The sequence below is a fragment of the Aquarana catesbeiana genome, linkage group LG01, assembly GCF_042186555.1.
Source record: "Aquarana catesbeiana isolate 2022-GZ linkage group LG01, ASM4218655v1, whole genome shotgun sequence".
NCBI lineage: Eukaryota > Metazoa > Chordata > Amphibia > Anura > Ranidae > Aquarana > Aquarana catesbeiana.
The window spans coordinates 234,742,738-234,768,040 of NC_133324.1; the positions used below are offsets into that span (position 1 = coordinate 234,742,738).

The following is a 25,303-nucleotide window of genomic DNA, read 5'->3' on the forward strand; positions in this document are numbered from 1 at the left end:
ACGAGCGGGCTTTCCGTCGGACCAGCATACAGGCGAACGGACTTTCCGTCAGGAACTGAGTCCGACGGAAAGATTTAAAACATGTTTTAAATCTAGGTCCGGCGGACTTTTGGGGAAAAAAGTCCCCTGAAGCCTACACACGATCGGATTGTCAGGCGGACTCTGGTCCGCCGGACCAATTATGCCGGAAAGTCCGCTCATGTGTACGCGGCATTACTGTTACACTGTATACCCCATGCTTTGGCATATATATACGGTGCATATATATACGGTGCATGCATCGTTAGAAGTGGGTGGATGAAGAGAGGTATTCTAATGGTGGGCATACCCACCGATCAATCCTTTTTTTTTCGTTCAGCCCACAGGCTGCATGAAAAAAAAGTTTACAATATATGCTCAACAAGGACCAGCAACGTACTGGTATGTTGCTGGACTTTGAGTGGTTATACCAAAATGATGCCTGCAGGTTTAGGTATCATCTTGGTATCATTCTTTTCAGCCAGCGGTCGGCTTTCATGTATGAGCAATCCTAGTGGCTAATTAGCCTCTAGACTGCTTTTACAAGCAGTGGGAGGGAATGCCCCCCCACCGTCTTCCATGTTTTTCTCTGGCTCCCCTGTCCCAACAGGGAACCTGAGAATGCAGCCGGTGATTCAGCCAGCTGACCATAGAGCTGATCAAAGAGAATGGCTCCAAACATCTCTATGGCCTAAGAAACTGGAAGCTACGAGCATTTCATGACTTAGATTTCGCCGGATGTAAACAGCGCCATTGGGAAATTGGGAAAGCATTTTATCACACCGATCTTGGTGTGGTCAGATGCTTTGAGAGCAGAGGAGAGATATAGGGTCTAATAGACCCCATTTTTTTCAAAAAAGAGTACCTGTCACTACCTATTGCTATCATGGGGGATATTTACATTCCCTGAGATAACAATAAAAATGATTTAAAAAAAATGAAAGGAACAGTTTAAAAATAAGATAAAAGAGCAAAAAAAAAAAATTAAAAAAAAAAGCACCCCTATCCACCCCCCCCTGCTCCCGCGCAAAGGCGAACGCAAGCGTCGGTCTGGCGTCAAATGTAAACAGCAATTGCACCATGCATGTGAGGTATCACCGCGAAGGTCAGATCGAGGACAGTAATTTTAGCAGTAGACCTCCTCTATAAATCTAAAGTGGTAACCTGTAAAGGCTTTTAAAGGCTTTTAAAAATGTATTTAGTTTGTCGCCACTGCACTATTGTGCGCAATTTTAAAGCATCTCATGTTTGGTATCCATGTACTCGGCCTAAGATCATATTTTTTATTTCATCAAACATTTGGGCAATATAGTGTGTTTTAGTGCATTAAAATTTAAAAAAGTTTGTTTTTTCCCCAAAAAATGCGCTTGAAAATCGCTGCGCAAATACTGTAAAAAAAAAAAAAAGAAACACCCACCATTTTAATCTGTAGGGCATTTGCTTTAAAAATATATAATGTTTGGGGGTTCAAAGTAATTTTCTTGCAAAAAAAATTTTTTTTTCATGTAAACAAAAAGTGTCAGAAAGGGCTTTGTCTTCAAGTGGTTAGAAGAGTGCGTGATGTGTGACATAAGCTTCTAAATGTTGTGCATAAAATAAGGAAAGTTCAAACCCCCCCCAAATGACCCCATTTTGGAAAGCAGACACCCCAAGCTATTTGCTGAGAGGCATGTCGAGTCCATGGAATATTTTATATTGTGACACAAGTTGCGGGAGAAAGACAACTTTTTTTTTTTTTTTTTTTGTACAAAGTTGTCACTAAATGATATATTGCTCAAACATGCCATGGGAATATGTGAAATTACTTCCAAAATACATTCTGTTGCTTCTCAGGAGTACGTTGATACCACATGTGTGAGACTTTTTGGGAGCCTAGGCGCGTAAACCAAGCACTGCCTTCAGGCTTTCTAAGGGCGTAATTTTTTGATTTCACTCTTCACTGCCTATCACAGTTTCGGAGGCCATGGAATGCCCAGGTGGCACAAATCTCCCCCCCCCCCAAATGACCCAATTTTGCAAAGTAGACACCCCAAGCTATTTGCTGAGGGGTATAGTGAGTATTTTGCAGACCTCACTTTTTGTCACAAAGTTTTGAAAATTGAAAAAAGAAAAAAAAATGTTTTCTTGTCTTTCTTCATTTTCAAAACCAAATGAGAGCTGCAAAATACTCACCATGCCTCTCAGCAAATAGCTTGGGGTGTCTACTTTCCAAAATGGGGTCATTTGGGGGGGGGGGGGTTATGCTACCTTGGCATTTTATGGCCTTCAAAACTGTGATAGGTAGTGAGGAGTGAAATCAAAAATTTACGCCCTTAGAAATCCTGAAAGCGGTGCTTGGTTTTCGGGGCCCCGTACGCGGCTAGGCTTCCAAAAAGTCCCACACATGTGGTATCCCCGTACTCAGGAGAACCAACAGAATGTATTTTGGGGTGCAATTGCACATATGCCCATGGCCTGTGTGAGCAATATATCATTTAGTGACAACTTTGTGCAAAAAAAAAAAAGTTTGTCATTTTCCTGCAACTTGTGACAAAATATAAAATATTCCATGGACTCAAAATGCCTCTCAGCAAATAGCTTGGGGTGTCTACTTTTCAAAATGGGGTCATTTTTGGGGTTTTTGTGCCATCTTGGCATTTTATGGCCTTCAGAACTGTGATAGGTAGTGAGGAGTGAAATAAAAAATTTACACCCTTAGAAATCCTGAAGGCGGTGCTTGGTTTTCGGGACCGCGTACGCGGCTAGGCTCCCAAAAAGTCCCCACATGTGGTATCCCCATACTCAGGAGAAACAGCTAAATGTATTTTGGGTCACAATTTCACATATAACCATGGCATGCGTGAGCATTTAGTGACAACTTTTAGTAAATTTTTTTTTTTTTTTTATCATTATCCAATCACTTGGGACAAAAAAATTAATATTTAATGGGCTCAACATGCCCCTCAGCAATTTCCTTGGGGTGTCTACTTTCCAAAATGGGGTCATTTGGTGGGGTTTTGTACTGCCCTGCCATTTTAGCACCTCAAGAAATGACATAGGCAGTCATAAACTAAAAGCTGTGTAAATTCCAGAAAATGTACCCTAGTTTGTAGATGCTATAACATTTGCGTAAACCAATATACGCTTATTGACTTTTTTTTTACCAAAGACATGTGGCCGAATACATTTGGCCTAAATGTATGACTAAAATTGTAAAATTGAGTTTACTGGATTTTTTGTATAACAAAAAGTAGAAAAAATCATTTTTTTTTAATTTTCGGTCTTTTTCCGTTTATAGCGCAAAAAATAAAAACCGCAGAGGTGATCAAATACCATCAAAAGAAAGCTCTATTTGTGGGAAGAAAAGGACGCAAATTTCGTTTGGGTACAGCATTGCATGACCGCGCAATTAGCAGTTAAAGCGACGCAGTGCCAAATTGTAAAAAGTGCTCTGGTCAGGAAGGGAGTAAATCCTTCCGGGGCTGAAGTGGTTAAAACAATATGAGTGGCCATCCATGCATCCATTTGCAGACATTGAAGCAAATGGAACTATAGGCTAGTGTGAGCAAGGGTTAAACCCTCAGACAGAAGCAATTACCAATAGTAGTGTAATAAACCAATTACTTAAGGTACTGTAAACTTAAGCAGAACACTGAATTTCACTCTGGCATTTAGACATAACAGATTCATGCAAAGCAATCATTAAAAACACTGCATCCAAAAGCAGACCTTAAATGCATAACAGCAACACAATGTATAGCAGTGTCATTACTACTGAAGCATTACTCTGTCATAAGCAGCGCAATAAAGGGTTAATATAATTCAGACCAACTTTGCACAGCAAACACCTGTATATCAGTCCATGTATTAGTAGTCCTACAGACAAACAAAACCTATGAGGCATAATGATCCAGACACATCATGACAGCCTATGGATAGCTTACCTGCTTTGTGCAACACCCCTCCCTGACTGGCTCTAGGGGTGATGGGAGAGGCTCCATTCCTGAACAGGTGGCCACCAATCCATCCCCAGGCAGCCGCCTGGATCTCCCGGCCACTACTATAGCGGGCCAGAAGTTACCCCAACTTTATCGTGCTGCTCCCTGCTGACTGGAAGCACCGCCGGGCACCCCATTCCCATATCCATCAGGAAAGGGCAACCCACAGTACAGCCACAGGAAGTAGACAAGGAGCCATCTTGGAATGGGGCAGCCGTCCTGACAATGCAAGCGTTTTTGCAATGGAAACAAAACATACACAAAGTGCCAGACTAACTAAATAGTGTGTGTGTGGGGCCACAACTCATCAGGGAGGAGAGACTGGATCAGTCCCCACCAACCACAAGGCAGAACTGTTTTACCTGCATCCAGAAACCAGTATCCCAGCCCCCCAGTATCCGAACCTGGGGGGTCTCCCTCAAATGGAAGCTTTACAACCGAACGTAGGGGCTTGGTCACAGGAAAGAGGCTGAAGCTGTGCAGCTGGCCAGATGAATCCGGCAAGGTGAAGGCAAAAACAAAAAGCTTTGTTTCACAGCTATAACTCATGTAAATATAGTATAACCAGTCCTGATTGGGTGAGGGGCGGAGCCTATCCCATATTTGTATGCTGTCATGCTTGTATCAGAAAAACAATTATTACCCTTTTCTATAAATATGATTATTTGTCTGTTGATAGATATATCTTTATTCTAGTTTCTTGTGTTTTTGTCTTCTCGTGAATTATATTGTAATAGAAAATCTGTTAGAAACTATCAGTGAAATCCAATACAGCACTTACAACACTTTTCTGGTGGTATGGCCCTCTAAAATGGCCTGCGCCAGATTTAAAGATTCCGGCACCCTTACTGAAATGTGTGGCGGGTTCAGGTAGTTCTTAATACTGCCAATTTTCCAAAGCTGTTTCACTAAGTTCAAAAATAGATGATAAGTTAATTTTCAACAGGTATATTCAGTTTTTAACTGCACGGAATCTTTCACCCGTATTCATATTAATAATCACATAGAAACTCATTATATATTTCTCATTTATATTTTTAGTTATAAAATGTCAAAATCAAAAGGGTTTAATTTTGCTTTTTTCCTTTTAAATGTTTTATTCTCTATTGTCTCCGTTTTTTGAAAGGGGTCTTTTACTTCACTATACCGTACAGCAATCATTTTGAAAGATCTTGATAAAAATTATCAGGATTTCATGGTATCCCTCTCAGTCACTGAGTTCTCTCCTAGTTTTTACATGCATGTAGGCAAGTAGATAACTTAAGCAAAGCAGTGCCCTTTCTGTCTGGTAAACCATTGTAAGCCAGCAGAAGCACCTAATGTGATCTTTCATTTACTGGTACTGATGGTGCATGAGTGACTTCTATAGCTTTGGGATAGCTCATGGTAGCACACAATTTAAACTCTTAAAAGGATAAGAACAGGAATTTGGTTCCTTGAATTGTGAAATGCATCCTACATAATTTACAGCTGCACTTGCCAAGCAACATATACTGTATGCCAGAAAAATAAAAAATATATAAAAAAAGACAGTCCACGTGGTTAGAGCTCCAAGTGCGTGTGCATGGGCTTACAGAATTGTGTACGCTCACACATTTTGTGTGGACACATCCATGTGCGCATCTCACGGCATGTGCAAGGGTGTGTGTGCACATTCATTGCATGTAATGGTGCCAAGCGGGTTATTTAAGGTTCAGACTTGCAAGACTCCAGTGCTGAGAGACCTTCAGCATTACTCTGTGACTTGCAATTCTGCACCTAATCCTAGTCTCTGTAACCAACCCACATTGTTCCATGAGTCTTCTTTGATTATCCTCTCTCTGCTGACCTACTTCCATATTGACTTCGATTTGTTATCTGGCTCTGATTTTTGTCTGGACTCTCATATCTCGCTGCCTGTAAGCTGCTGACCCAGCCAGTGCATGATTCAATCTCTGATTTTTGTTTTGGTACTGTCTTGCACAGCTGTTGCCGACCCTGGATTTTTCCTGTATTCTTCTTATCAGTAGCAAAAAAGAGGGTTTCACCATGTCAGACCAGTGTGTTGTTGCCACATTCATAATAGTATATCAAGAAAAAAAAGAATCCCCCTTAATTGGGACTTTGTAGGCAACAACCACACATATATAAATTAGAAAATATAATTTATTAAGTATACATAAAATCGTTCGATCATGAAGTGACCAATGGTTAAAAGAATCATAGAAAAAAAATACTATACCAATATACAAAAAAATGAAGAAAAGACAAAAAACACAACAGGTTACATGGTTTGCATGACAAAAAGATTGTGATTGCCCTCCGGTATATAGTGGTCTCCGGTACCCGACGCGTTTCTGGTTCATGCACCTTCGTCTATACGTCACCCCGCTTTGCAGTGCTCGTCTTCTTGTCAGTAACTCATATCTCCTGTCACATTCGGCCACATGATGAAAGTACTCCTGAGTTCCAGGAGCAACAGTGGCCTCACCATCTACTGGCACTGGTGCCAATGCTTTGTCCCTGCACGCTGTCAACTCAGGGTTGCTTGGATTGGAGCACAAGAAGTAACTGCCCTCATTCAACTTCCCGTGAAGGTACTCGACAATATATTTTGCAAAGTGGATGTTATGTTGCTCTTCTTTGTTTAAAAACACTGTAATATATACTTAACTTTGAAGCGTTACATTTTGGATTAATCTATCCATACATTATGATGAAGATATAGTTATCACCCACAGAAGACAACATTTGAAACAAATGTAATTTAAATGGTTTGCTTTTGGAAACTGTGAAATGTTTTAAATGAGTGCAAGGTGGGTGGACAGTTTTGCTAGTTCACAATTATTAAAATTAAATGAGTTTTGCAATGGTATACTTGAAAATAAGATTGGACTAGGTGTAGAGGCCATCATGGTATATAAAGCATATCGACACCTACACAGTGTGTCCAGGCACCAAAAACACCCAATGATGCCATATAGTTTATGTACTAATACCAGTGCTAAATGAACTACAGAAATGTGGCCTAACTGCAGAATATATGTAATATGCTGCCAAAAGTATTGGGGTTGAAAGACTTAACCTGCAAATATGAATTGGTTGAGCCTTAATTGATGCAAAGTAGTGACTGATCACTATGCTTTTGTAAGCATTTATCATTTAGAAGCAAAACCACTACTTCTTTATCACAAAAAACATTGAACAAAATGCATATAATATTAATCCCTAAATAAGTATTCAAAACTGCTGATGTTGATACAGTAGTCTATAAAGGAATTGATTAGACAAGGAAGGCTTGCCGCTCCAGGTGAGATGAGGAAGGCTGATGGAACTAGTGGGTGCCTGCCTCAGCTCACCCCCACAATCAACATGTAAAAAAAGAATAGGCTGCACTCCACAATTGTGATTCAAAATCCTTTATTGGGACATCCCAGAGTGACACCACAAGAGCAGAGTGCCCTGTAGACACGTTTTACACTGTTATAAGTGCTTAATCATTATTGTAACGATTAAGCACTTATAACTGTGTGAAACATGTCTACCGGGCACTCTGCTCTTGCGGTGTCACTCTGGGATGTCCCAATAAAGAAGTTTGGATCACAATTGTGGTGTGCAGCCTATTCTTCTTGTACATATAAAGGAATTGATCTTGACTGATCACTAACCTAGCAATTAAAAATCAAACTTATGGAATCGACATCTGGCCTGCACTGCTGTACTAATTCCAGCAATACGATCAACATTTTTGTTCCATTACTCCTGGCAGCGTCAAGGAGGTGTCGAAAAGATCTCCAGTCACAAAGGACTTAGGTCATGAAGGGGTTATAATTGGAGCTCCTTTTTCGAACACATTTTTTTCATCTGTGCTGTGGCATGCAATGTGCACAATTTTCCCAAAGAACATTTGTCATAGCAATTATAAGCTGTGCATATTTTTAGGACAGAACTACCTGTACTTCATTTAATTGTCAGCACTTTTAAGATATGTTCTCATAAACAGCAAGTCAGTAGCAGAACTTCTGACATCTGTGTCAAATTATGAGCCCTAGAGAATCACAGCTATCCTAGCAGTGGGACTAATAATGTCAGCTACACATCAACTTCTATATGTATATAGTATATCACCAAATACTATTCTGTGAATTCAGACTTAATGATCAGCTTCCAGTACTGTCAGAAATGCAGCACAAAGATGTCTAAGTAATCTAGGAGGATTTCAACAGTAGAGCAGAGGTCATTGCGAAGCACAGTTTTAGAGCTGTGGGTTTAAGGTACCTGCAGGCAGGGTTATGAAAGGGCAAAACAATATTGTCATCCAAACTTTCTGATGATATGTCGCTGTGGCCTAATAATGACATCTACATGCTGCAGCTTAATGGCATCTTTTGTGGATTTTATTTGCAAAAAAAAATGTGTTGCTGGAAATGCAAGCTGCAACAATAATATTATTGGAAAACGTTAAAAAAAGCTAGCACATTAGTGTGATATAGAAAATCTCTTTGAAGTTTTTATGTGTTATTGGATGTGTAGGGATCTGCTCCCTCTACTGCTAGCTGCTAATGTCATAAGGGTTATGTATAATCATTTATTAGCACTGTCTCTGGGAGTATGGCTTAAAAACCCAGAAGGAAGAAGTAGAGAGAGAGAGAGAGAGAGAGAGAGAGAGAGAGAGAGATTGGAACTGACATTACACATCCACATACAGGAGCTGCATTACTACAATACTGTATTTAATCAAGACCAGAAGCAGAGACTATTAGGTAATGATTCCTGTGTTTTGGCTGTTTAACTGTAGCTGCCCACAACTTCTTAATCTAAATCCTAGTGACAGACAAGTCTCTGTCCTATGGTTATTATCTCACATGGCCAGATAGCTAGGTCTGTGCAACTGTACATATGTAGTGGTCACCTTCCAGTATATTAGTAGTTGAACCTGTTTATTGCATGTATTTATTTACATGTAGTACCTGATTTTAGTAATTTGCAGGTCCTTTTATGTTAGTTAACCCTATCCCTGGTCTGGGATTATATAGCTAAGTTTAGATACCCAGCATAGGCTAGAGCCAGGTTAGGCATCTGACAGCCACTTGAGGTCTGGCTGCATGTTAGGTTAGAAACTAGTAGGGAGGGACTAAAGCGCAGAGTAGATAGGTGGACTGAGTTCCAGTGCCACACAACAGTTTCTGTGTGTGAGAAGCAACAGTGCATCCAGACAGTATTCACAGCGCTTCATTTTTTTACCACATTTTGTTATGTTATAGCCTTATTCCAAAATGGATTAAATTAATTATTTTCCTCAAAAACAATACTCCATTATGATAACGTGAAAGAAGTTTGTTTGAAATCCTTGCAAATATATTAAAAATAAAAAACAAAAACAAAAAATCACACGTACATAAGTATTCACAGCCTTTGCCATTACACTCAAAATTGAGCTCAGGTGCATCCTGTTTCCACTGATCACCCTTGAGATGTTTCTACAACTTGATTGGAGTCCACCTGTGGTAAATTCAGGTGATTGGACATGATTTGGAAAGGCACACACCTGTCTATATAAGGTTCCACAGTTAAAAGTGCATGTCAGAGCACAAACCAAGTCAAAGTCCAAGGAATTGTCTGTGTCCTCCGAGACAGGATTGTATCAAAACACAGATCTGGGGAAGGGTACAGAATAATTTCTGCAGCATTAAAGGTCCCAATGAGCACAGTGGCCTCCATCATCCGTAAATGGAAAAAGTTTGGAACCACCAGGACTCTTCCTAGAGCGGGCCGCCTGGCCAAACTGAGCATTCGGGGAAGAAGGGCCTTAGTCAGGGAGGTGACCAAGAACCCGATGGTCACTCTGACAGAGCACCAGCATTTCTCTGTGGAGAGAGCAGAACCTTCCAGAAGAACAACCATCTCTGCAGCACTCCACCAATTAGGCCTGTATGGTAGAGTGGTTAGACGGAAGCCACTCCTCAGTAACAGGACAATGATCCCAAGCACACAGCCAAGATAACAAAGGAGGGGCTACGGGACAACTCTGTGAATGTCCTTGAGTGGCCCAGCCAGAGCCCAAACTTGAACCTGACTGAACATTTCTGGAGAGATCTGATGGAGCTTGAGAGGTCCTGCAAAGAAGAACGTAGAAACTGCCCAAAAATTTATGTGCTAAGCTTGAAGCATCATACTCAAAAAGACTTGAGGGTGTAATTGCTGCCAAAAGTGCTTCAACAAAGTATTGAGCAAAGGCTTTGAATACCTGTACATGTGATTTTTTTTTGTTTTTTATGTTTTAATAAATTTGCAAAGATTTCAAACAAACTTCTTTCATGTTGTCATTATTGGGTATTGTTTGTAGAATTTTGAGTAAGATAATTCATTTAATCCATATTGGAATAAGATTGTAACGTAACACAACTTGGAAAAAGTGAAGCACTGTGAATACTCTCCAGATGCACTGTATGTTCCAGGATGATTAGGCAACAGTTGGAGGATCTTCCATCACCACTGATCTTGTATTCAAGTCTCTGTCACAAAGATGAATGCTGCATTGTGATCATCCTAAGGGGGCCCTAGAGGCATTTCTATTAATAACTAAATTCTCCCAGGTTTATGTGCACAGCTCCATCAGGACTCTTGTTGGCACTTTTTCTGATAATACCATTTTGTACACTAGATGTATGCACTATTAATATTTTCTTGTATAAAGCTCATATTATTTCCATATTGTTGTGCATCTGTATACTTATGGTTAATATTATATGCTGGTTGCTGTAGTTCCTCTGCTTCCAATTTATTAGATTACTAGTTCATTTCCCAGGAAGGAAATACCCCCTGTTCACAGAGACCCTGTTCTGGCTAGAGGCACTGCCAACTTTATTATCAAATCTACGCTTTCATTTAGTGAAGTTTCTGGTTCTCCTACTTACCTACTGGTTTAGCACAATATCCTGTTTGGGGAGGGACATTTGTTATACCACCCTCCCTCCCCCACAAAAAAATATATGTAAATGCCAAGAAGACAGAAAAGAAACAGATGACAGAAAACTGGGTACGAATCAACAGACAGAAGGACAACAGAATCTGAAGATTAAAGAAATATTAGACTGGCATTAAGAATGTGATGAATGGCCTCAGCTCAAGTTAACAATTGCTAACTTGAACCAGAGCTTGTTGACAATAAACAGTCTATCCAAGGCACTGAATTTTTTGCCCAGCTATGTCTGGGATATGAAAGACAGAACTACTGTTGTAAGTGAGAACAGCAGAAAATACAATCACCAAAGAAACCATCTAACATTTTTCAATTGAATGCTGAATAGAAAAAAAAGTAATATCACTGCAGTTGAAGACCACCCCTTTTCATGATAATAATTTAAATTCAATAGTTTCAAACCATTTCAAATATCATGATTTTTTCTCTAGGTGCAATATTGTATTTTATGAAGTTTGATCAAACCTATAAAACTTTAGATTCTGCAATTTCCAATTCCATTATTTTAGTTTAGTGTTCACCAAGGGCAAGCAATTTAAACATGTTGGATTTTGCTAAAGAGCTATAAAATAATTTAAAAGAATGTACTTTATATGAAATAACTAATAACAAAATAAATGAGCAAATATCAAATCTGATGTGAAATAAAATAAAATAGCTCTGTCATACAGCTTTAAACCACATAAGAAATTAAATAACCCTGTAACTACAGAGCAGGAGCTGTCTGGTGTTCCATCTTAATGGTGACCTTTGCCATTGCTCTTGCTTTCCCTATAGCCATGGAGGTTGTTGTAAGCTCTTTATTGCTCTTCTTCTAATGTCACATCTCTCTAGCAATCTCTAGATAGCAGCTTTTAAGCCCAGGTTCACACCATAATTCGCTGCGGACCGCACAGGAGCGCTGTGCGTCCCTGTTCACCGTTTCAGGGACGAATCAGGGCCGATTCTATGCCTGAATTCGGCCCTGAAACGCAGCCAAAGACGCACAGCGTTTTTGTGCAGTGCGCACCGAAGATGCCCTGGAGATATGTGAACCAGCACCATAGGGAGCCAGTCACATTCTCCTGCTATGCGAATTAGATGTGCGGAAGCGCACATCTAATTCGCATAGGTGTGAACCCGGGCTGAAACTTAGACTTGAAATAAGGCTTATGAAAGTGAAATTTATTCTTACAAATAAAATGGTGCTGCCAGTAGTGAAGCCACCATCTACCTGCTGCTGTCACATGATTACACTTGAGTACACTTGCGAGTACAAACCATAAACAGGAGAATGGTCTATGAAGCTGTTTGCAGTGATTAAGGGATTTACTCATACCTCCCAACTTTCTGAGATAGGAAAGAGGTTAACACTTTAGCACAAGTTCTTTAGAGAAAGGATACAACTTCTGCCAATCCCTGGTTATGTGGTCTGTGAACAATTAAAGTGGAAGTAAAGGCAAAACCTAACTAACTCTAAATCTACTCTCAGCCACATTTTAAGCCTAATCGACCTAACCCTGTAAATAAAAAAATCACTATACATACCTTTTCTGCAGCTGTTCCAGTCTGGTCCCAGGCTGAGCTGTCAGCGGCAGCTTCGGTGTGTAGGAGAGGCAGATGACAAGGGAAGCCCTATAGTAAGTCTATGGGCGACTTCCAAGGCATTTCCCAGCCATTGTTGGGCTTTCTCCTGCACTCATAGGGTTCTGTTGGAGACCAGACCAGAGCGGCTTCAGAATAGGTAAGTATAGCAATTTTTTTTACAGGGCTAGATAGATTAGGCTTAGAATGTGGCTGAGATCAAGTTTAGAGTTAGGTTTTGCCTTTACTTCTTGGCTCAACCCATGCATACATTTTTCATCACTATGCTTCTTTTATATTTACTTTTTAAAACAATAATGTGATAACAGTTTTTTGTGAAAGGTTTACGGTAGTGTAACAGTTTTGGAAGTTAAGTACTGTATTTATTATAAAGGCCTACACATCTGTTGATGTGCACAGATACAATAAGAATCAGCAAATGTGTTAAAAGGCTTTAAGGCTTTTGCTGATACCTGTTGCATATGTGCTAATATTTTGAAAATATCCTGATCACTGAAAACTCAATAGACCATGTATGTTTATTGGTTCTTACACAGTCTGCCTGGATACAAATGGTATAATCGTTCTGTTCCTAATTGGCTGCAACTGTTTTTTATCAGGAAAAAGAAAAAAAAATCCATCCAGAAGGGAAAGAAAAGATGAAGTGAACTATGGTGCAAGAAAGTAAAATGTGTTTTACACAGAGTTTTTACAGCTACTAATCTAAATATTTCTAAAAAGTTGTGACATGAGAGAGGGAGCAATTATGACCTTACAACAATTCTATGCATGTGTACTTTTGCCTGAGATAGCAAGATAAATAGCATGGTCTACTTTAAAGATCATGCTTGCTTTTCCAATATGTTTTGGCAATTCCATAAAAAATAAACCTCCAAGAATAGTGCAAATTGGTGCAAATACCAACCTTTTAGTCAGTTGGTATTTGCATTTTATTGTACATCCATAGGGCAGAAGCCTTTAGGGTCATATAACTGAATATGCTTGCACAAGACTAACTTTTATTTAACTCTTTTTGGGACACCCTAAAACTAGATCAGGATGTAGTGATATGCAGAACAACCTGTGCCTGCAGGCAGCTGAGACATAGGAATGGTTTCTGTCCAGCACCATTTAAATGTTCATTTACTTATCCTTTTAGCAACAAAAAAGTAGATACACGTTAGTTTATATATATGACGAATTTTTGTTTAACCACTCCAGCCCCGGAAGAATTTACCCCCTTCCTGACCAGGCCATTTTTTTGCGATACGGCACTGCGTTGCTTTAACTGATAATTGCGCTGTCGTGCGACGATGTACCCAAACAAAATTTAGGGGTTTTTTTTCTCACAAATAAAGCTTTCTTTTGGTGGTATTTGATCACCTCTGCAGTTTTTATTTTTTGCGCTATAAACAAAAGAAGAGTGGCAATTTTGAAAAAAAATCTTTTACTTTTTGCTATAATAAACATCTCAAATGTAAAAAAAAAAAAAAAAAAAAAAAAAAAAAAGAAGGTTTTCCTCAGTTTAGGCCGATATGTATTCTACATGTTTTTGGTAAAAAAAATTGCAATAAGCGTATATTGATTTGTTTGTGCAAAAGTTATAGCGTCTACAAAATAGGGGATAGATTTATGGCATTTTTATTTTTATTTTTTTTAATAGTAATGGTGGCGACCAGCGATTTTTATCTGGACTGCGATATTGCGGTGGACAGATCGGACACTTTTGACACATTTTTGGGACCAGTGACATTTATACAGCGATCAGTGCTATAAAAATGCACTGATTACTATATAAATGTCACTGGCAGGGAAGTGGTTAACACTAGGGGGCGATCAAGGGGTTAACTGTGTTCCCTAGGTGTGTTCTAACTGTGGGGGGATGGGACTGACTAGGGGAGGAGAGAGATAATTGTTCCTACTTAGTAGGAGCACACAATCAGTCTCCTCTCCCCTGAGAGAACCCAGGGAGATCCCGGTTCTCGCTCTGTCACAAGCAATCGCAGGTGCCTGGCTGTCATCGCACCCGCTGGGCACTCGCATCGGTTCTGTGGACACACTGCGGGCACGCGTGCCAGCTCGCCCAGGGGAGCCATCCTTTCACAGTATAACTGCGGCGGCTGGTCGGGAACCGGTTAATACTGAGAAAAATCTGTATATAGTACCTTAGGAGGCCTGAACCTGTACACTAAGCTATCAGTAAAAAGAAAAAAAAATGTAACGTTTTAAGTGTACCTAAGCCCCTTTTTAAAGGTTTAAACCCATAGATTCACACTGGATTCTGTTGCAGTGCTATTGGGATATCTGTGCAAAGGAAATGCTACTACTTGGCTGCTCAGATCCAGATTAATCAGTAGCAATGCCTTTACGAGGATATTGCCCTAGGCTGTGGCTCAGTTTTGTGAGTAGAGCCTGAAAGGACGTCTAATTAATCGTAAACCTGAGGAACTATACTGTATGCATTCTAGCAGAATTTTTATAATTGTTTTAGGTCGTGGGGGGGGGGGGGGAACGTAACTTGCTTTAAGGGTTTAGATATGATTTAAAGTGGTTGTAAAGACAGAAGTTTTTTTATCTTAATGCATTATATGCATTAAGATAAAAAGCCTTCTATGTGCAGCAGCCCCCCTCAGCCCTCCTAGAACTTACCTGAGCCCCATCTCCAGCCAGCGATGCTCACAGGTTCTTCAGCCATCCGGGACTCTCCCTCCTGATTGTCTGAGACACAGCAGCGGTGCCATTAGCTCCTGCTGCTGTCAATCAAAATCAGTTAGCCAATGGGGAGAGATAGTGGCAGGGCCAAACTGCAGCTCCGTGTCTGAATGGGCTGCCCTATGCAAAACCACTGCACAGAGCAGGTAAGTACTGTATAACATATTTGTTATTCTTATTAAAACAAATTGACTTTAGTATCACTGGTCTCCTATGAGTTATTAAACCAGTTAAAAGCTCTAGTAGGTGTACATGACAGAAAGCATAAAAATTACAATGCAATAAAAAAAAAAAAACACTTTTAAAAGTATATACTTGTACGGTTAACAGGTTAACATGTATAAGTAGCATTTAGTAATAGTACTTGTAAACAGACTTACTTCATCCTCATAGAGAGCCATGCCCCTTACTGATCCAGTTGTTCCAGCACGCTTCATCTGAAGAGAAAATTGCTAATTAATTATTAATCAACAACTGCCCTGAGCACTCACACTAGTGGCAATATCACTTGTGCATTGTGCATTTACATCTACATAAGAGAGGAATATGCCAGATACAGCTGTATAGACTATATTTACAACTACCCTAGGCATTCAACTTACAGTTGAAAAGTGTACTTCAAAATCCAGAATGGAACTCATTATACTAATGAAGCTTGTGTTAAAAATAATGACATGCTTATTTAAATATTATATACATATTATGAGGAGCGTTCAAGTCAAACCGGGACTTTCGAGTTTATATAATAAAAGAACAAATTTCAAGAGTGACAACTGCATTAGTTTTTCATCATACTCCACTGCTACATTTATACACTTATCCCAGCATTTAACTAATGCTAGAAAGCTTTGGCATAGAAGATTTGTCGGTACGCCTGAACCATCAGACTGCTTCATTTCATCATCAGTGCACCACAGAAAGATTTGTCTCTTGTCTTGTTCTGCAAAGGTTATGTGTCAATTATCCAGGATCAGGCTTTCCACGTGCTGAATGCTCACAGGAATGACTGCTGTGGGCTGGGAACCACCATGGCCTGGGATCATCACTGACGGATGTACGGACATCTTTGAAACATTTCTTACTGCAGCTGAGCATCTCATCACCCTACTGTGCTTCTGTGCTGCAGTCTTCTGTAGATATCTGCAGGTTTTACACCTTCATTCACAAGAAACTTCAGCACCACACACTGTTCAAAGCACACACTAACACTGATGTGTGCCATCTTGATTAATGGTCTCTGAACTGACCCGTGAAATGTGCGCCGCCTATCAGTAATAGGACTAACTTACCACATACTATTGTGTGTAGTACTGCCTCTCTATTATCTCTTTTCATACCTGTAAAATTAAAACTCCTGGTTTGACTTGAACGCCCCTCATACATATGCATTATTGTGATTCTCGTCTAAGCATAAGGAAACATAAGGATGTGCCTAAGCAAAAGGATAAGTTAAGCATAGTAAACAATTCCATGCACACAGTATGTACCGGTATGACTCGCTCCAAGCACACATTGAAATTCTTTTTCTGATTGGGTTTTAGCTTCTTCAGAGAGAACCGAGTTTCACCAATGAACTCATTGTGGCCAAACTTGTCTTCATCACAAACAGAGATTCTAATGGATGATATAGAATATACTATTTAAATAATACCTTGTATTTAGAACAGACATTTATGAATGGTGGTATTAGGCATTATTTTATATATATACACACAGTATATATGAAGGCTCCACTAAGAAAGCTTTCCTGTGCTCCAGCACCAATAGGGTTCTCAGACAACTTGTTTGTGACACCTCTATAAACAGATATGGATCCCATCTACAGCATCCCTTCAGTAAACAGTCCATCAATGACCAGGACACTGGAGACTGACCAATTCAATATTATAAAACAATGAACAGATGGCACTGCAGAAAATCTCTGTAGCTGAAGCCCTTAGTCCAGCAGCTAGGGAATTTGGGTGAATCCACAACAGTTTTATGGGTAAATTTATGGGTAAAAACAGGGGATGTATATTTTGTCATAAAGACTGTCAATTAGAAATAAAAAATACTGACCAATATAATCATTATCATAAATGTTAAGATAATTTGCAAACCACACTGGCTTAACAAAAGATTAATGCTAAATCCGAGAAAAGTTGCTATACATTTGTTTTTGGCAAACACAGCATCTTACCTCAAAGTCTTTCTCTGCAACTCTTCATCCGTGATGCCATGATACACAAGGGCCTCGTTCCATATTGGATTACGAGTATTTCTCAATGTTTTAGTACGCAATTTGTTTGCCTGGAAATATAGAGAAAATCAAACTATGCTAGTCTCATTTTACATTATGTAGCATTTTAAACAAAGTTCCATTTCAATGGAATAATTAAAAAGATTGTGCGCTGTGAGCAAACATTAATATAACAAAGCATATTATACAATAAAACTGAGCAAATATTAACGATACACAGTGTTCTACTAAAAACAGATGGCACATGGTGGAACGTTTGAAAGCTGAACAATTTAGTAATAGGAACACTAAAAGGTTTTTGAAAATTGTGTGTTTAAAGAATAATTCCAACCAACTGAATAATTCAGGAATGAGTAAAAGAAACCGAAAAACCGCAGTTCAGGCCATATAGCGATAACACCACATACTGACAAAGCAAGGCTAATTAGTAAGGGATGTTAGTGGTAGGCTTACATGTTTCTGGCTACACATACACACCTGTGTTCCCTGACTGCCTCATTAGAAATCAACACATACTTTGTACTGGCTTCATTAATAATAAAGTACAGCAAGTAGAAATTGCAGTAATAGCTGTGCCCCAGAGCTCACCCACGCTCAGATCTCACATTAAGATCCTAAAAATAAAGCTTCAAACCAGGTTCTCCAGCAACTCAAATTAACTTTATTGCCCCTTCACCGTCGAGCCCCTTAGAACTATATATTATACTAAGAAATTATCAGATTTGTAATTCCAGAGAAGAAGTAAAAGCCTATCTTAAAATTCTCTATTAGGCTATAGTAAGTCTGAGAGAAAAACGGGGGAGGACCAGGGGGTCACAGGACAGGGTCAATCAATGAGGAACACACTGGCTATAATTATAAATAGAAACAATTTATTGCAAAATGTATCAAAAAGAAGTTTCCACCCACATAATAAAAAATAAAAACCAACCTCCACCACTGAAAAAGTGACAGTGCAAAAGGACAGATTCACCACCTGGAAAACCCTGCATACATGTACAATATCCCCATACAGCACACTGATTAAGCTAAATCCAGCTGAACCCACTCCTGGGAATCATGGAAAAACCTTGGGAGATAAAGGTATATATCATAAATGGACAAATTAGCAATGCTGAAAGATAGAATTGAAGTCCCTGTATGGTAAGCCACTGTAGAACCTGCCGATCCAAGAGCCTGGGATGAAAAATCACTGGGAACCAAAACAATGAAGTTTATAAAGTGATTCCTGTAGATGATATATATGAAAGCAGTTCTATCAGTTGCCGTACCATCATTACATTTGTAAAAGTCAAAAGATGGGGAGAAGTTGAAACAGCGGCTTGTAATAAACAAATGAAGTGTAGCCTGCCACTTAGGAGAGGGGACTTTGACCGCATTTTATACCAAAAAGAAAATATGTGGATTTATCGCCTTAAGAGCCTCCATCCCTTAGGCTTGAACAATGAATGTAATTTATCAGTGTTCTTGGAACACTGAACACTTTCAAACCCCCCCCCCCCCCCCACACACACACTCTAGTGGTGGAGGCCGCTCGTCATCCTTTTTGGGTTTCTCCTTCTAATGTGTGAATTGGCTATACTGCAATGTTTTACATTTTCCCAGGTGAATCGCATGCATTGTGCAACTCCCGGTGATTTTGACGAATACTCTGCTAGAGTGTCATGGATTTCTCCTTTTCATGAGTTGCATGCATTGTGAGTCGCATGTATTATGCGACTCCTAGCGATTTTGACTAATACCCTGCTAGAGTCTCATGGTTTTGATAAACTAAGTATAGGAACATTTCACTATACCTCATTTTCCCCTCCCCCCCTCCCCTGGGTGACTCGCATACCCTGCTAGAGTCTCATGGATTTGATTACTGCAGGGTTGTAGATTTCCCAGGGTGAATCGCATGTATTGTGCGACTCCCGGCGATTTTGACTAATACTCTGCTAGAGTGTCATGGATTTCTCCTTTTCTTGAGTCGCATGTATTGTGAGTCGCATGCATCATGCGACTCCCAGCGATTTTGACTAATACCCTGCTAGAGTCTCATGGTTTTGATAAACTGATTATAGAAATATTTAACTAAACCTCATTTTCCCCTCCCCCCTCCCCCGGGTGACTCGTATATATTATGCGACTCCTGGCGATTTTGATCAATACTCTGCTAGATCCTCATGGATTCGATAAACTTTATAATATAGATATGTACATAAATCCCATTCACCCCCATTTCACCCCTCCCCCCCCCCCACCTTTTCCCTTTCCCTCTCCATCCCCTCTCTTATTCCATTTAAACCCCTTTCCTTTTCATTTTACACTATACTTTTCACTTCTCAACTATCTGATTGTTCTTAGTATGTGTATTGGTTCACATTAGGCCATGTCAGCTGCACACTCCTCTGGAGTACTTTAGGGTTAATGTTGTTCAAGGGGGCAGTCCGTGTGAAGCACATGGTAGCCAATTAGACATTATGCTTTACTATTTAGCTTCATGTTCTTCATTATGATCCTAGCTCTGAAGAAAACCGGTCAAATGATTGAAACGCGTCAGCTTGACGCCCCCATTCGCTGACAGTCACCACCTGGACTGTACTCATCATCCACATTTGTACTCATGGTGCTCCCCCCAGCAAGTAGCACTTGAAGAAACGCTCTTGGGATGTACGCTTATACTTGGTAATACAAGCCTTCCTGCTTTTCCACGCCCTTCCCAGCTGCGATCCAATCTGAGACTCTATTACCTTACACTGATACACCTAGCTGAGCCAATTTGTGGAACGTCCCATCTTAGCTGCGAGCAGCTAGTGTTGTATACTGTTTTAACGCCGTACGGCTGTGGTGCCTGGCGATACCGACGATACACTAGGAGACCAGCTACTGGGACCCTGCAGCCATTTTTCCTTCAAATGCCGATCATCACGGACCCTGTGCTCAGGTCAGGACAGCCCTTACTCTGAAGGAGATTGTCTGCATGCTACAGCCAGCTACTACATGTATCCTCAGATCAGCTGGTTTTCCTCCCCCTTCTCCACACCGCTTTGCAGAGAGAGCAGAGGACGGAAGGTACGTGACAGGCTGCACTTCATTTGTTTATTACAAGCCGCTGTTTCAACTTCTCCCCATCTTTTGACTTTTACAAATGTAATGATGGTATGGCAACTGATAGAACTGCTTTCATATATATCATCTACAGGAATCACTTTATAAACTTCATTGTTTTGGTTCCCAGTGATTTTTCATCCCAGGCTCTTGGATCGGCAGGTTCTACAGTGGCTTACCATACAGGGACTTCAATTCTTTCAGCATTACTAATTTGTCCATTTATGATATATACCTTTATCTCCCAAGATTTTTCCATGATTCCCAGGAGTGGGTTCAGCTGGATTTAGCTTAATCAGTGTGCTGTATGGGGATATTGTACATGTATGCAGGGTTTTCCAGGTGGTGAATCTGTCCTTTTGCACTGTCACTTTCTCAGTGGTGGAGGTTGGTTTTTATTTTTTATTATGTGGGTGGAAACTTCTTTTTGATACATTTTGCAATAAATTGTTACTATTTATAATTATAGCCAGTGTGTTCCTCATTGATTGACCCTGTCCTGTGACCCCCTGGTCCTCCCCCGTTTTTCTCATGTATGCTATGGTCTAGAGGAACGCCCCTGCTCACATATATAATATACGCAGGTATTTCGCTCAGTTTCCAGGCATGGGTATGTGATTTGACGTATTATATGCTTCTACACACATTACCCAGTCTGGAAATCCTACTTACAGGCATTATCCCTTTCCCCACTTTTTTGTTTTTTCCTTTATATAGTAAGTCTGAGTTATGGGAAAAGAACATTGAGGTTAACAACAAACGTACCATCTAGCCACTTCAGAAAATGTTTTACAATTTAGGTTTCACCACTGCTGGAAAAAAGTGTCAGCCTGTTTAAGTGGCTGAATTACCATGGTGATATGTTGTGATAAGCAGCAACGAAATATCACTGCAATGTAGGGAAAAAAACTTGAGGTGTGCAGGGAAGGTTTTTTAGGAATGCACACAAGCATCCACCCAAGGAAACCCACAATCCTGATAGAAAGGTCATAGGTTTTTCCTCCCACATATGTAAGTTCAAAATAAAAACACCATAGTTTTATTATTGGAAGACCCCTACACACAATTTTTATTAATGTATAATAAAGCTAATGAGAGACAACTTTTTTTTTGGAACCGTCAATTTTTACATTTTTTTTTTTATCTCCAACTGCTCTCTATTGTTCATACCATGTCCCTTGAGCCCGCTTGTGGTGATCTAAATGAATCTATAAAAATAACAGTGAAGCGCTATGAGTAAATTCAACAGACTAACACATTGCTCATGGCATATAAAATGAAAATCCCTTTGAGATGGATGGTAAAGAGTATACAGAAAGTAGTCTCCTCTACAGTGATAAGGGTGCTCTCAAAAATACATATGGTGCAGCAAGAAATCTGTGATTCCACCACCTGTAAGCCGAACCGGTCACCAATACGTGGACCCCTGAACTAACAAATGGGTCAAAGTAGCTTTCACCACTCACAGTGGTCATGAATGGAGGCTTGAATGGGTAGATCAATGAGGTAGGTTGCCGTATCAATTAGAAGAACCATAATCTGTTGCTCTTATTTTCAGCCATGGTGACATGTAAAGTAAAAAAGTATATAGTGCACTCTGTATAGCTAAAACAATAAAGCAGTATGCCTGCATTTTTACACAGCACAATGCACCACATGTCACAACAAACAGCGCGCCTCAATGCATTGCAGTACATAAATTTTAAAGTGGGGAGAAAGTGGGGAGAAAGGGGCGGTAACGTGCTTCAGGACATGCTCTGAAACGCACCACTGACACCATCACCTTGTGTGTCCCGCAGTGAACCCGGAACACAGGTTTCCCTGCTGCCTCCTCTCTTCAGCACATACGAGAACGCTTTACAGCTGCTGGACAGCTCTAGACGTCTCTCTACCACCATGCCGAGGATGGACACATGCCACAAATCAGGACTCCTGATTTTATCATGTTTTTTAACACGCAACAATTTTGTAAGTGCTTTTGACCCTTTGTGCACTTTATTAAATGTTGCATACTGCACTTAGATGTGCCTTTCTATTCCTTATTTATATCTTCAGAGTTGTTTCTCCTCTAACCAAAGTGCTGCCAAAAGTGCCATCTCATCACTATCATCCCTCTGACCAGCTATCCAACTCCACGAGAGCGCACTTATCTCCTCTCTGTGTTCTTTTTATCCACTCACTAACAAATAATTATAGAAAAAAACAGCTCTCAATTTTTTGTAAACTGTATATTACCTTACTGGCACCAGGTAGAAGATGCAGCTTCACATATGGATCCGCTAAACCATTTGAGTCCATAGGTTTTAAACCCTAGAAGACAAATTAAATTTTAAAACCATAGTAAATAATTGTTTTTGTGGCAAATTCATCTGAAAAATGTGTTATTGCATAAGACTTCAGACAATGAACTAAGAAGACATGGATAGCAGTATATTTACTTGTAGCAAAAATGTTAATTCAAAATCCTGAGCTTAAAAAACATAAAGTAACATGGAAATGTTGCATCCTTTCCCTAGAAACATCCATCCCTGAACAAGAAGAAGCTCAGGGTTACAATCTGCATTGATTTTATAGAGTCCACAAATGTACAGTCCAGATGACACTATGTGGATTCTATCAGACACATTTTTGGTAATCCACAGAATAGTCAAAAAAAATCTGCCACTGCAGACTTATTCTGAAGATGCAGGCTCGTAGGATATCCTCATTCTTGTTTCCCTACTGAGCGAGTCACAGAGCAGAAAAAAGTATATAGGTTACCAAGTTCACTGGCTATAGGTCACTATAAAGTATAGCAATTATGAAAATAAAAGCCCGAGATGTCTTGCTTTCAAAGCAAGTCAGCAAATGCAGCTACATTATTTGTAGCACAAAAAAATCCTAAAGACTGAACAGAGACCATGCTTTGCAGGTGTGCCTTGATGCTGGCCTATGGCTTTCCCATATATCTAAAAGGATGATCTAAATAAATCTTTTTTTTATTGGTATGTAAGAAACAGGTTTTAATTGTATTGTGTATTTTTTAAGGCCAAAAAGGCTGAGTGCTGGGCAACTTATGTATTTCTTATATAGTTTATGGTCCTTCCCACTGGTTGATTTTAAATTGTGTAAGCTTTTAACACTATATCTTTTGATGGGTTTGGCACATGCATGTTCCCACATGTGCCCTGTGTATGTCCCTGTAGCTTTAAAGCTTAAATTGCCCAGGTCCCCTTCACCTCTTGAAAATACCTACTTTTTGTAGGTGTTAAATGTACATGTAAAAAAGTTAGAATCATATTTACCTTTCCCGTATCTTCTGCATGGCTGGGAGTGATGTCACTGTCCTTTCAGGAAGATTCCTGAGAACAGGTGAAATTTCTTGTAAAGACACTCCAGTCCATTGCAAGAGCATCTTATTGCAAGATTTTGTCTGCTCTGTATTCTCCAAAATCCAGCTCAAAGATGTGACATCACCCCCACCTAAGCATCACATGTGGAAGATGGGGGAGAGGGAGGTAAAAACCCAGACATTTTTCTTTACAAGTACATATTACAGCTACCAAGAAATGATTTGTGAATGGAGAGGGGTCAGTGTTAACAGACCTTGCATTTTACTGTAAGGTCCAATTTAAGAAGGTTTTATCTTTTTATACATCCCAATGTTAGTACTTTTATGTAATAACCACATTGTGCAGAAGCACCTTTGTATTGACTGATTGATTTTCCCAGATATGCATGCATTTAACTGAGACTTCAGTTTGCAATAAAACATTACACATATGCTTTAATTAGATTGCTTTTATTGAGTTACATAGCTTTTAGGCACATGTGTGCCTTCATTTGGTAATTCGTTTTAACCTTTTGCCTACTGGGGCAATTTTAAAAAATGTTCACATATATGTTAAAAGCAGCTTTCTTTTTCTGAAAATTAATAAAATGGTGGTCGTTACCATGCCGCACAATATTTTCACAGCCTTTATCAAATGCAAATTTTCAAGAGAAAATACACTAGAATAGTGCACACAAACACAATATAATACCCCGTTTTTGGGTAAAATGTAAAAGTTAATGTTGCACCATGTAAATAGATACCAAACGTGTCAAGATTTAAAATTGCACACATCTGTGAAATGATGATCAGTTTGATCAGAAGCTTTCCTGTCTGTCCCTGCTAGGGAAACAGCATCAAAACCGGAAGTGACTAAATCCTTGTTGCTCCGAGATATATTTGTCACAGAGGTGGGGGAGGAACAGATGTTCCTCCTCCTCTGTGTACAGCTGACCCAACTGCTTACAACAGTCCCAGGCTTTCCGGTGGAATGTGAGAGCCCAGGAACAAAGGCGGGCAGCAGCGGCAGTGGACCCCCCGCTGAATTCTGTAAAAGTGATTGAGTGGCTGTAGAGCCGTTCGGCTCACTTATCTGTAAGTCTATTGCCGGCTTTAAAAAACTGTACCAGGATCATGGCTGGATCCTTGTATAACCACTTCCCATCTGGGACATAGAATTTATATACAGTATCTCACAAAAGTAAGTACATTTTTGTAAATATTTTATTATGTCTTTTCATGTGACTACACTGAAGAAATGACACTTTGCTACAATGTACAATGCAAAGTGTACAGCTTGTATAACAGTGTAAATTTGCTGTCCTCTCAAAATAACTCAACACACAACCATTAATGTCTAAACTGGTGGCAACAAAATGAGTACACTCCTAAGTGAAAATCCCCAAATTGGGCCCAAAGTGTCAATATTTTGC

The 25,303-nt window shown here is 39.8% G+C and overlaps 1 protein-coding gene across 4 annotated transcripts in view; it reads right to left on the reverse strand.

Annotated features, from left to right (window-relative positions):
• The window catches only part of RPH3A (rabphilin 3A), a 433,918-nt gene that overhangs the window by 57,191 nt on the left and 351,424 nt on the right, over positions 1–25,303 (reverse strand). For all 4 annotated transcript variants that reach the window (XM_073625921.1, XM_073625905.1, XM_073625913.1 and 1 more), the window contains 4 exons: positions 22,796–22,870; positions 17,411–17,520; positions 16,719–16,845; positions 15,612–15,668 (listed from right to left, as the gene is read on the reverse strand). In XM_073625921.1, the coding sequence (XP_073482022.1) occupies positions 15,612–15,668; positions 16,719–16,845; positions 17,411–17,520; positions 22,796–22,870 (369 nt within the window). The remainder of the gene's footprint in view (positions 1–15,611; positions 15,669–16,718; positions 16,846–17,410; positions 17,521–22,795; positions 22,871–25,303) is intronic.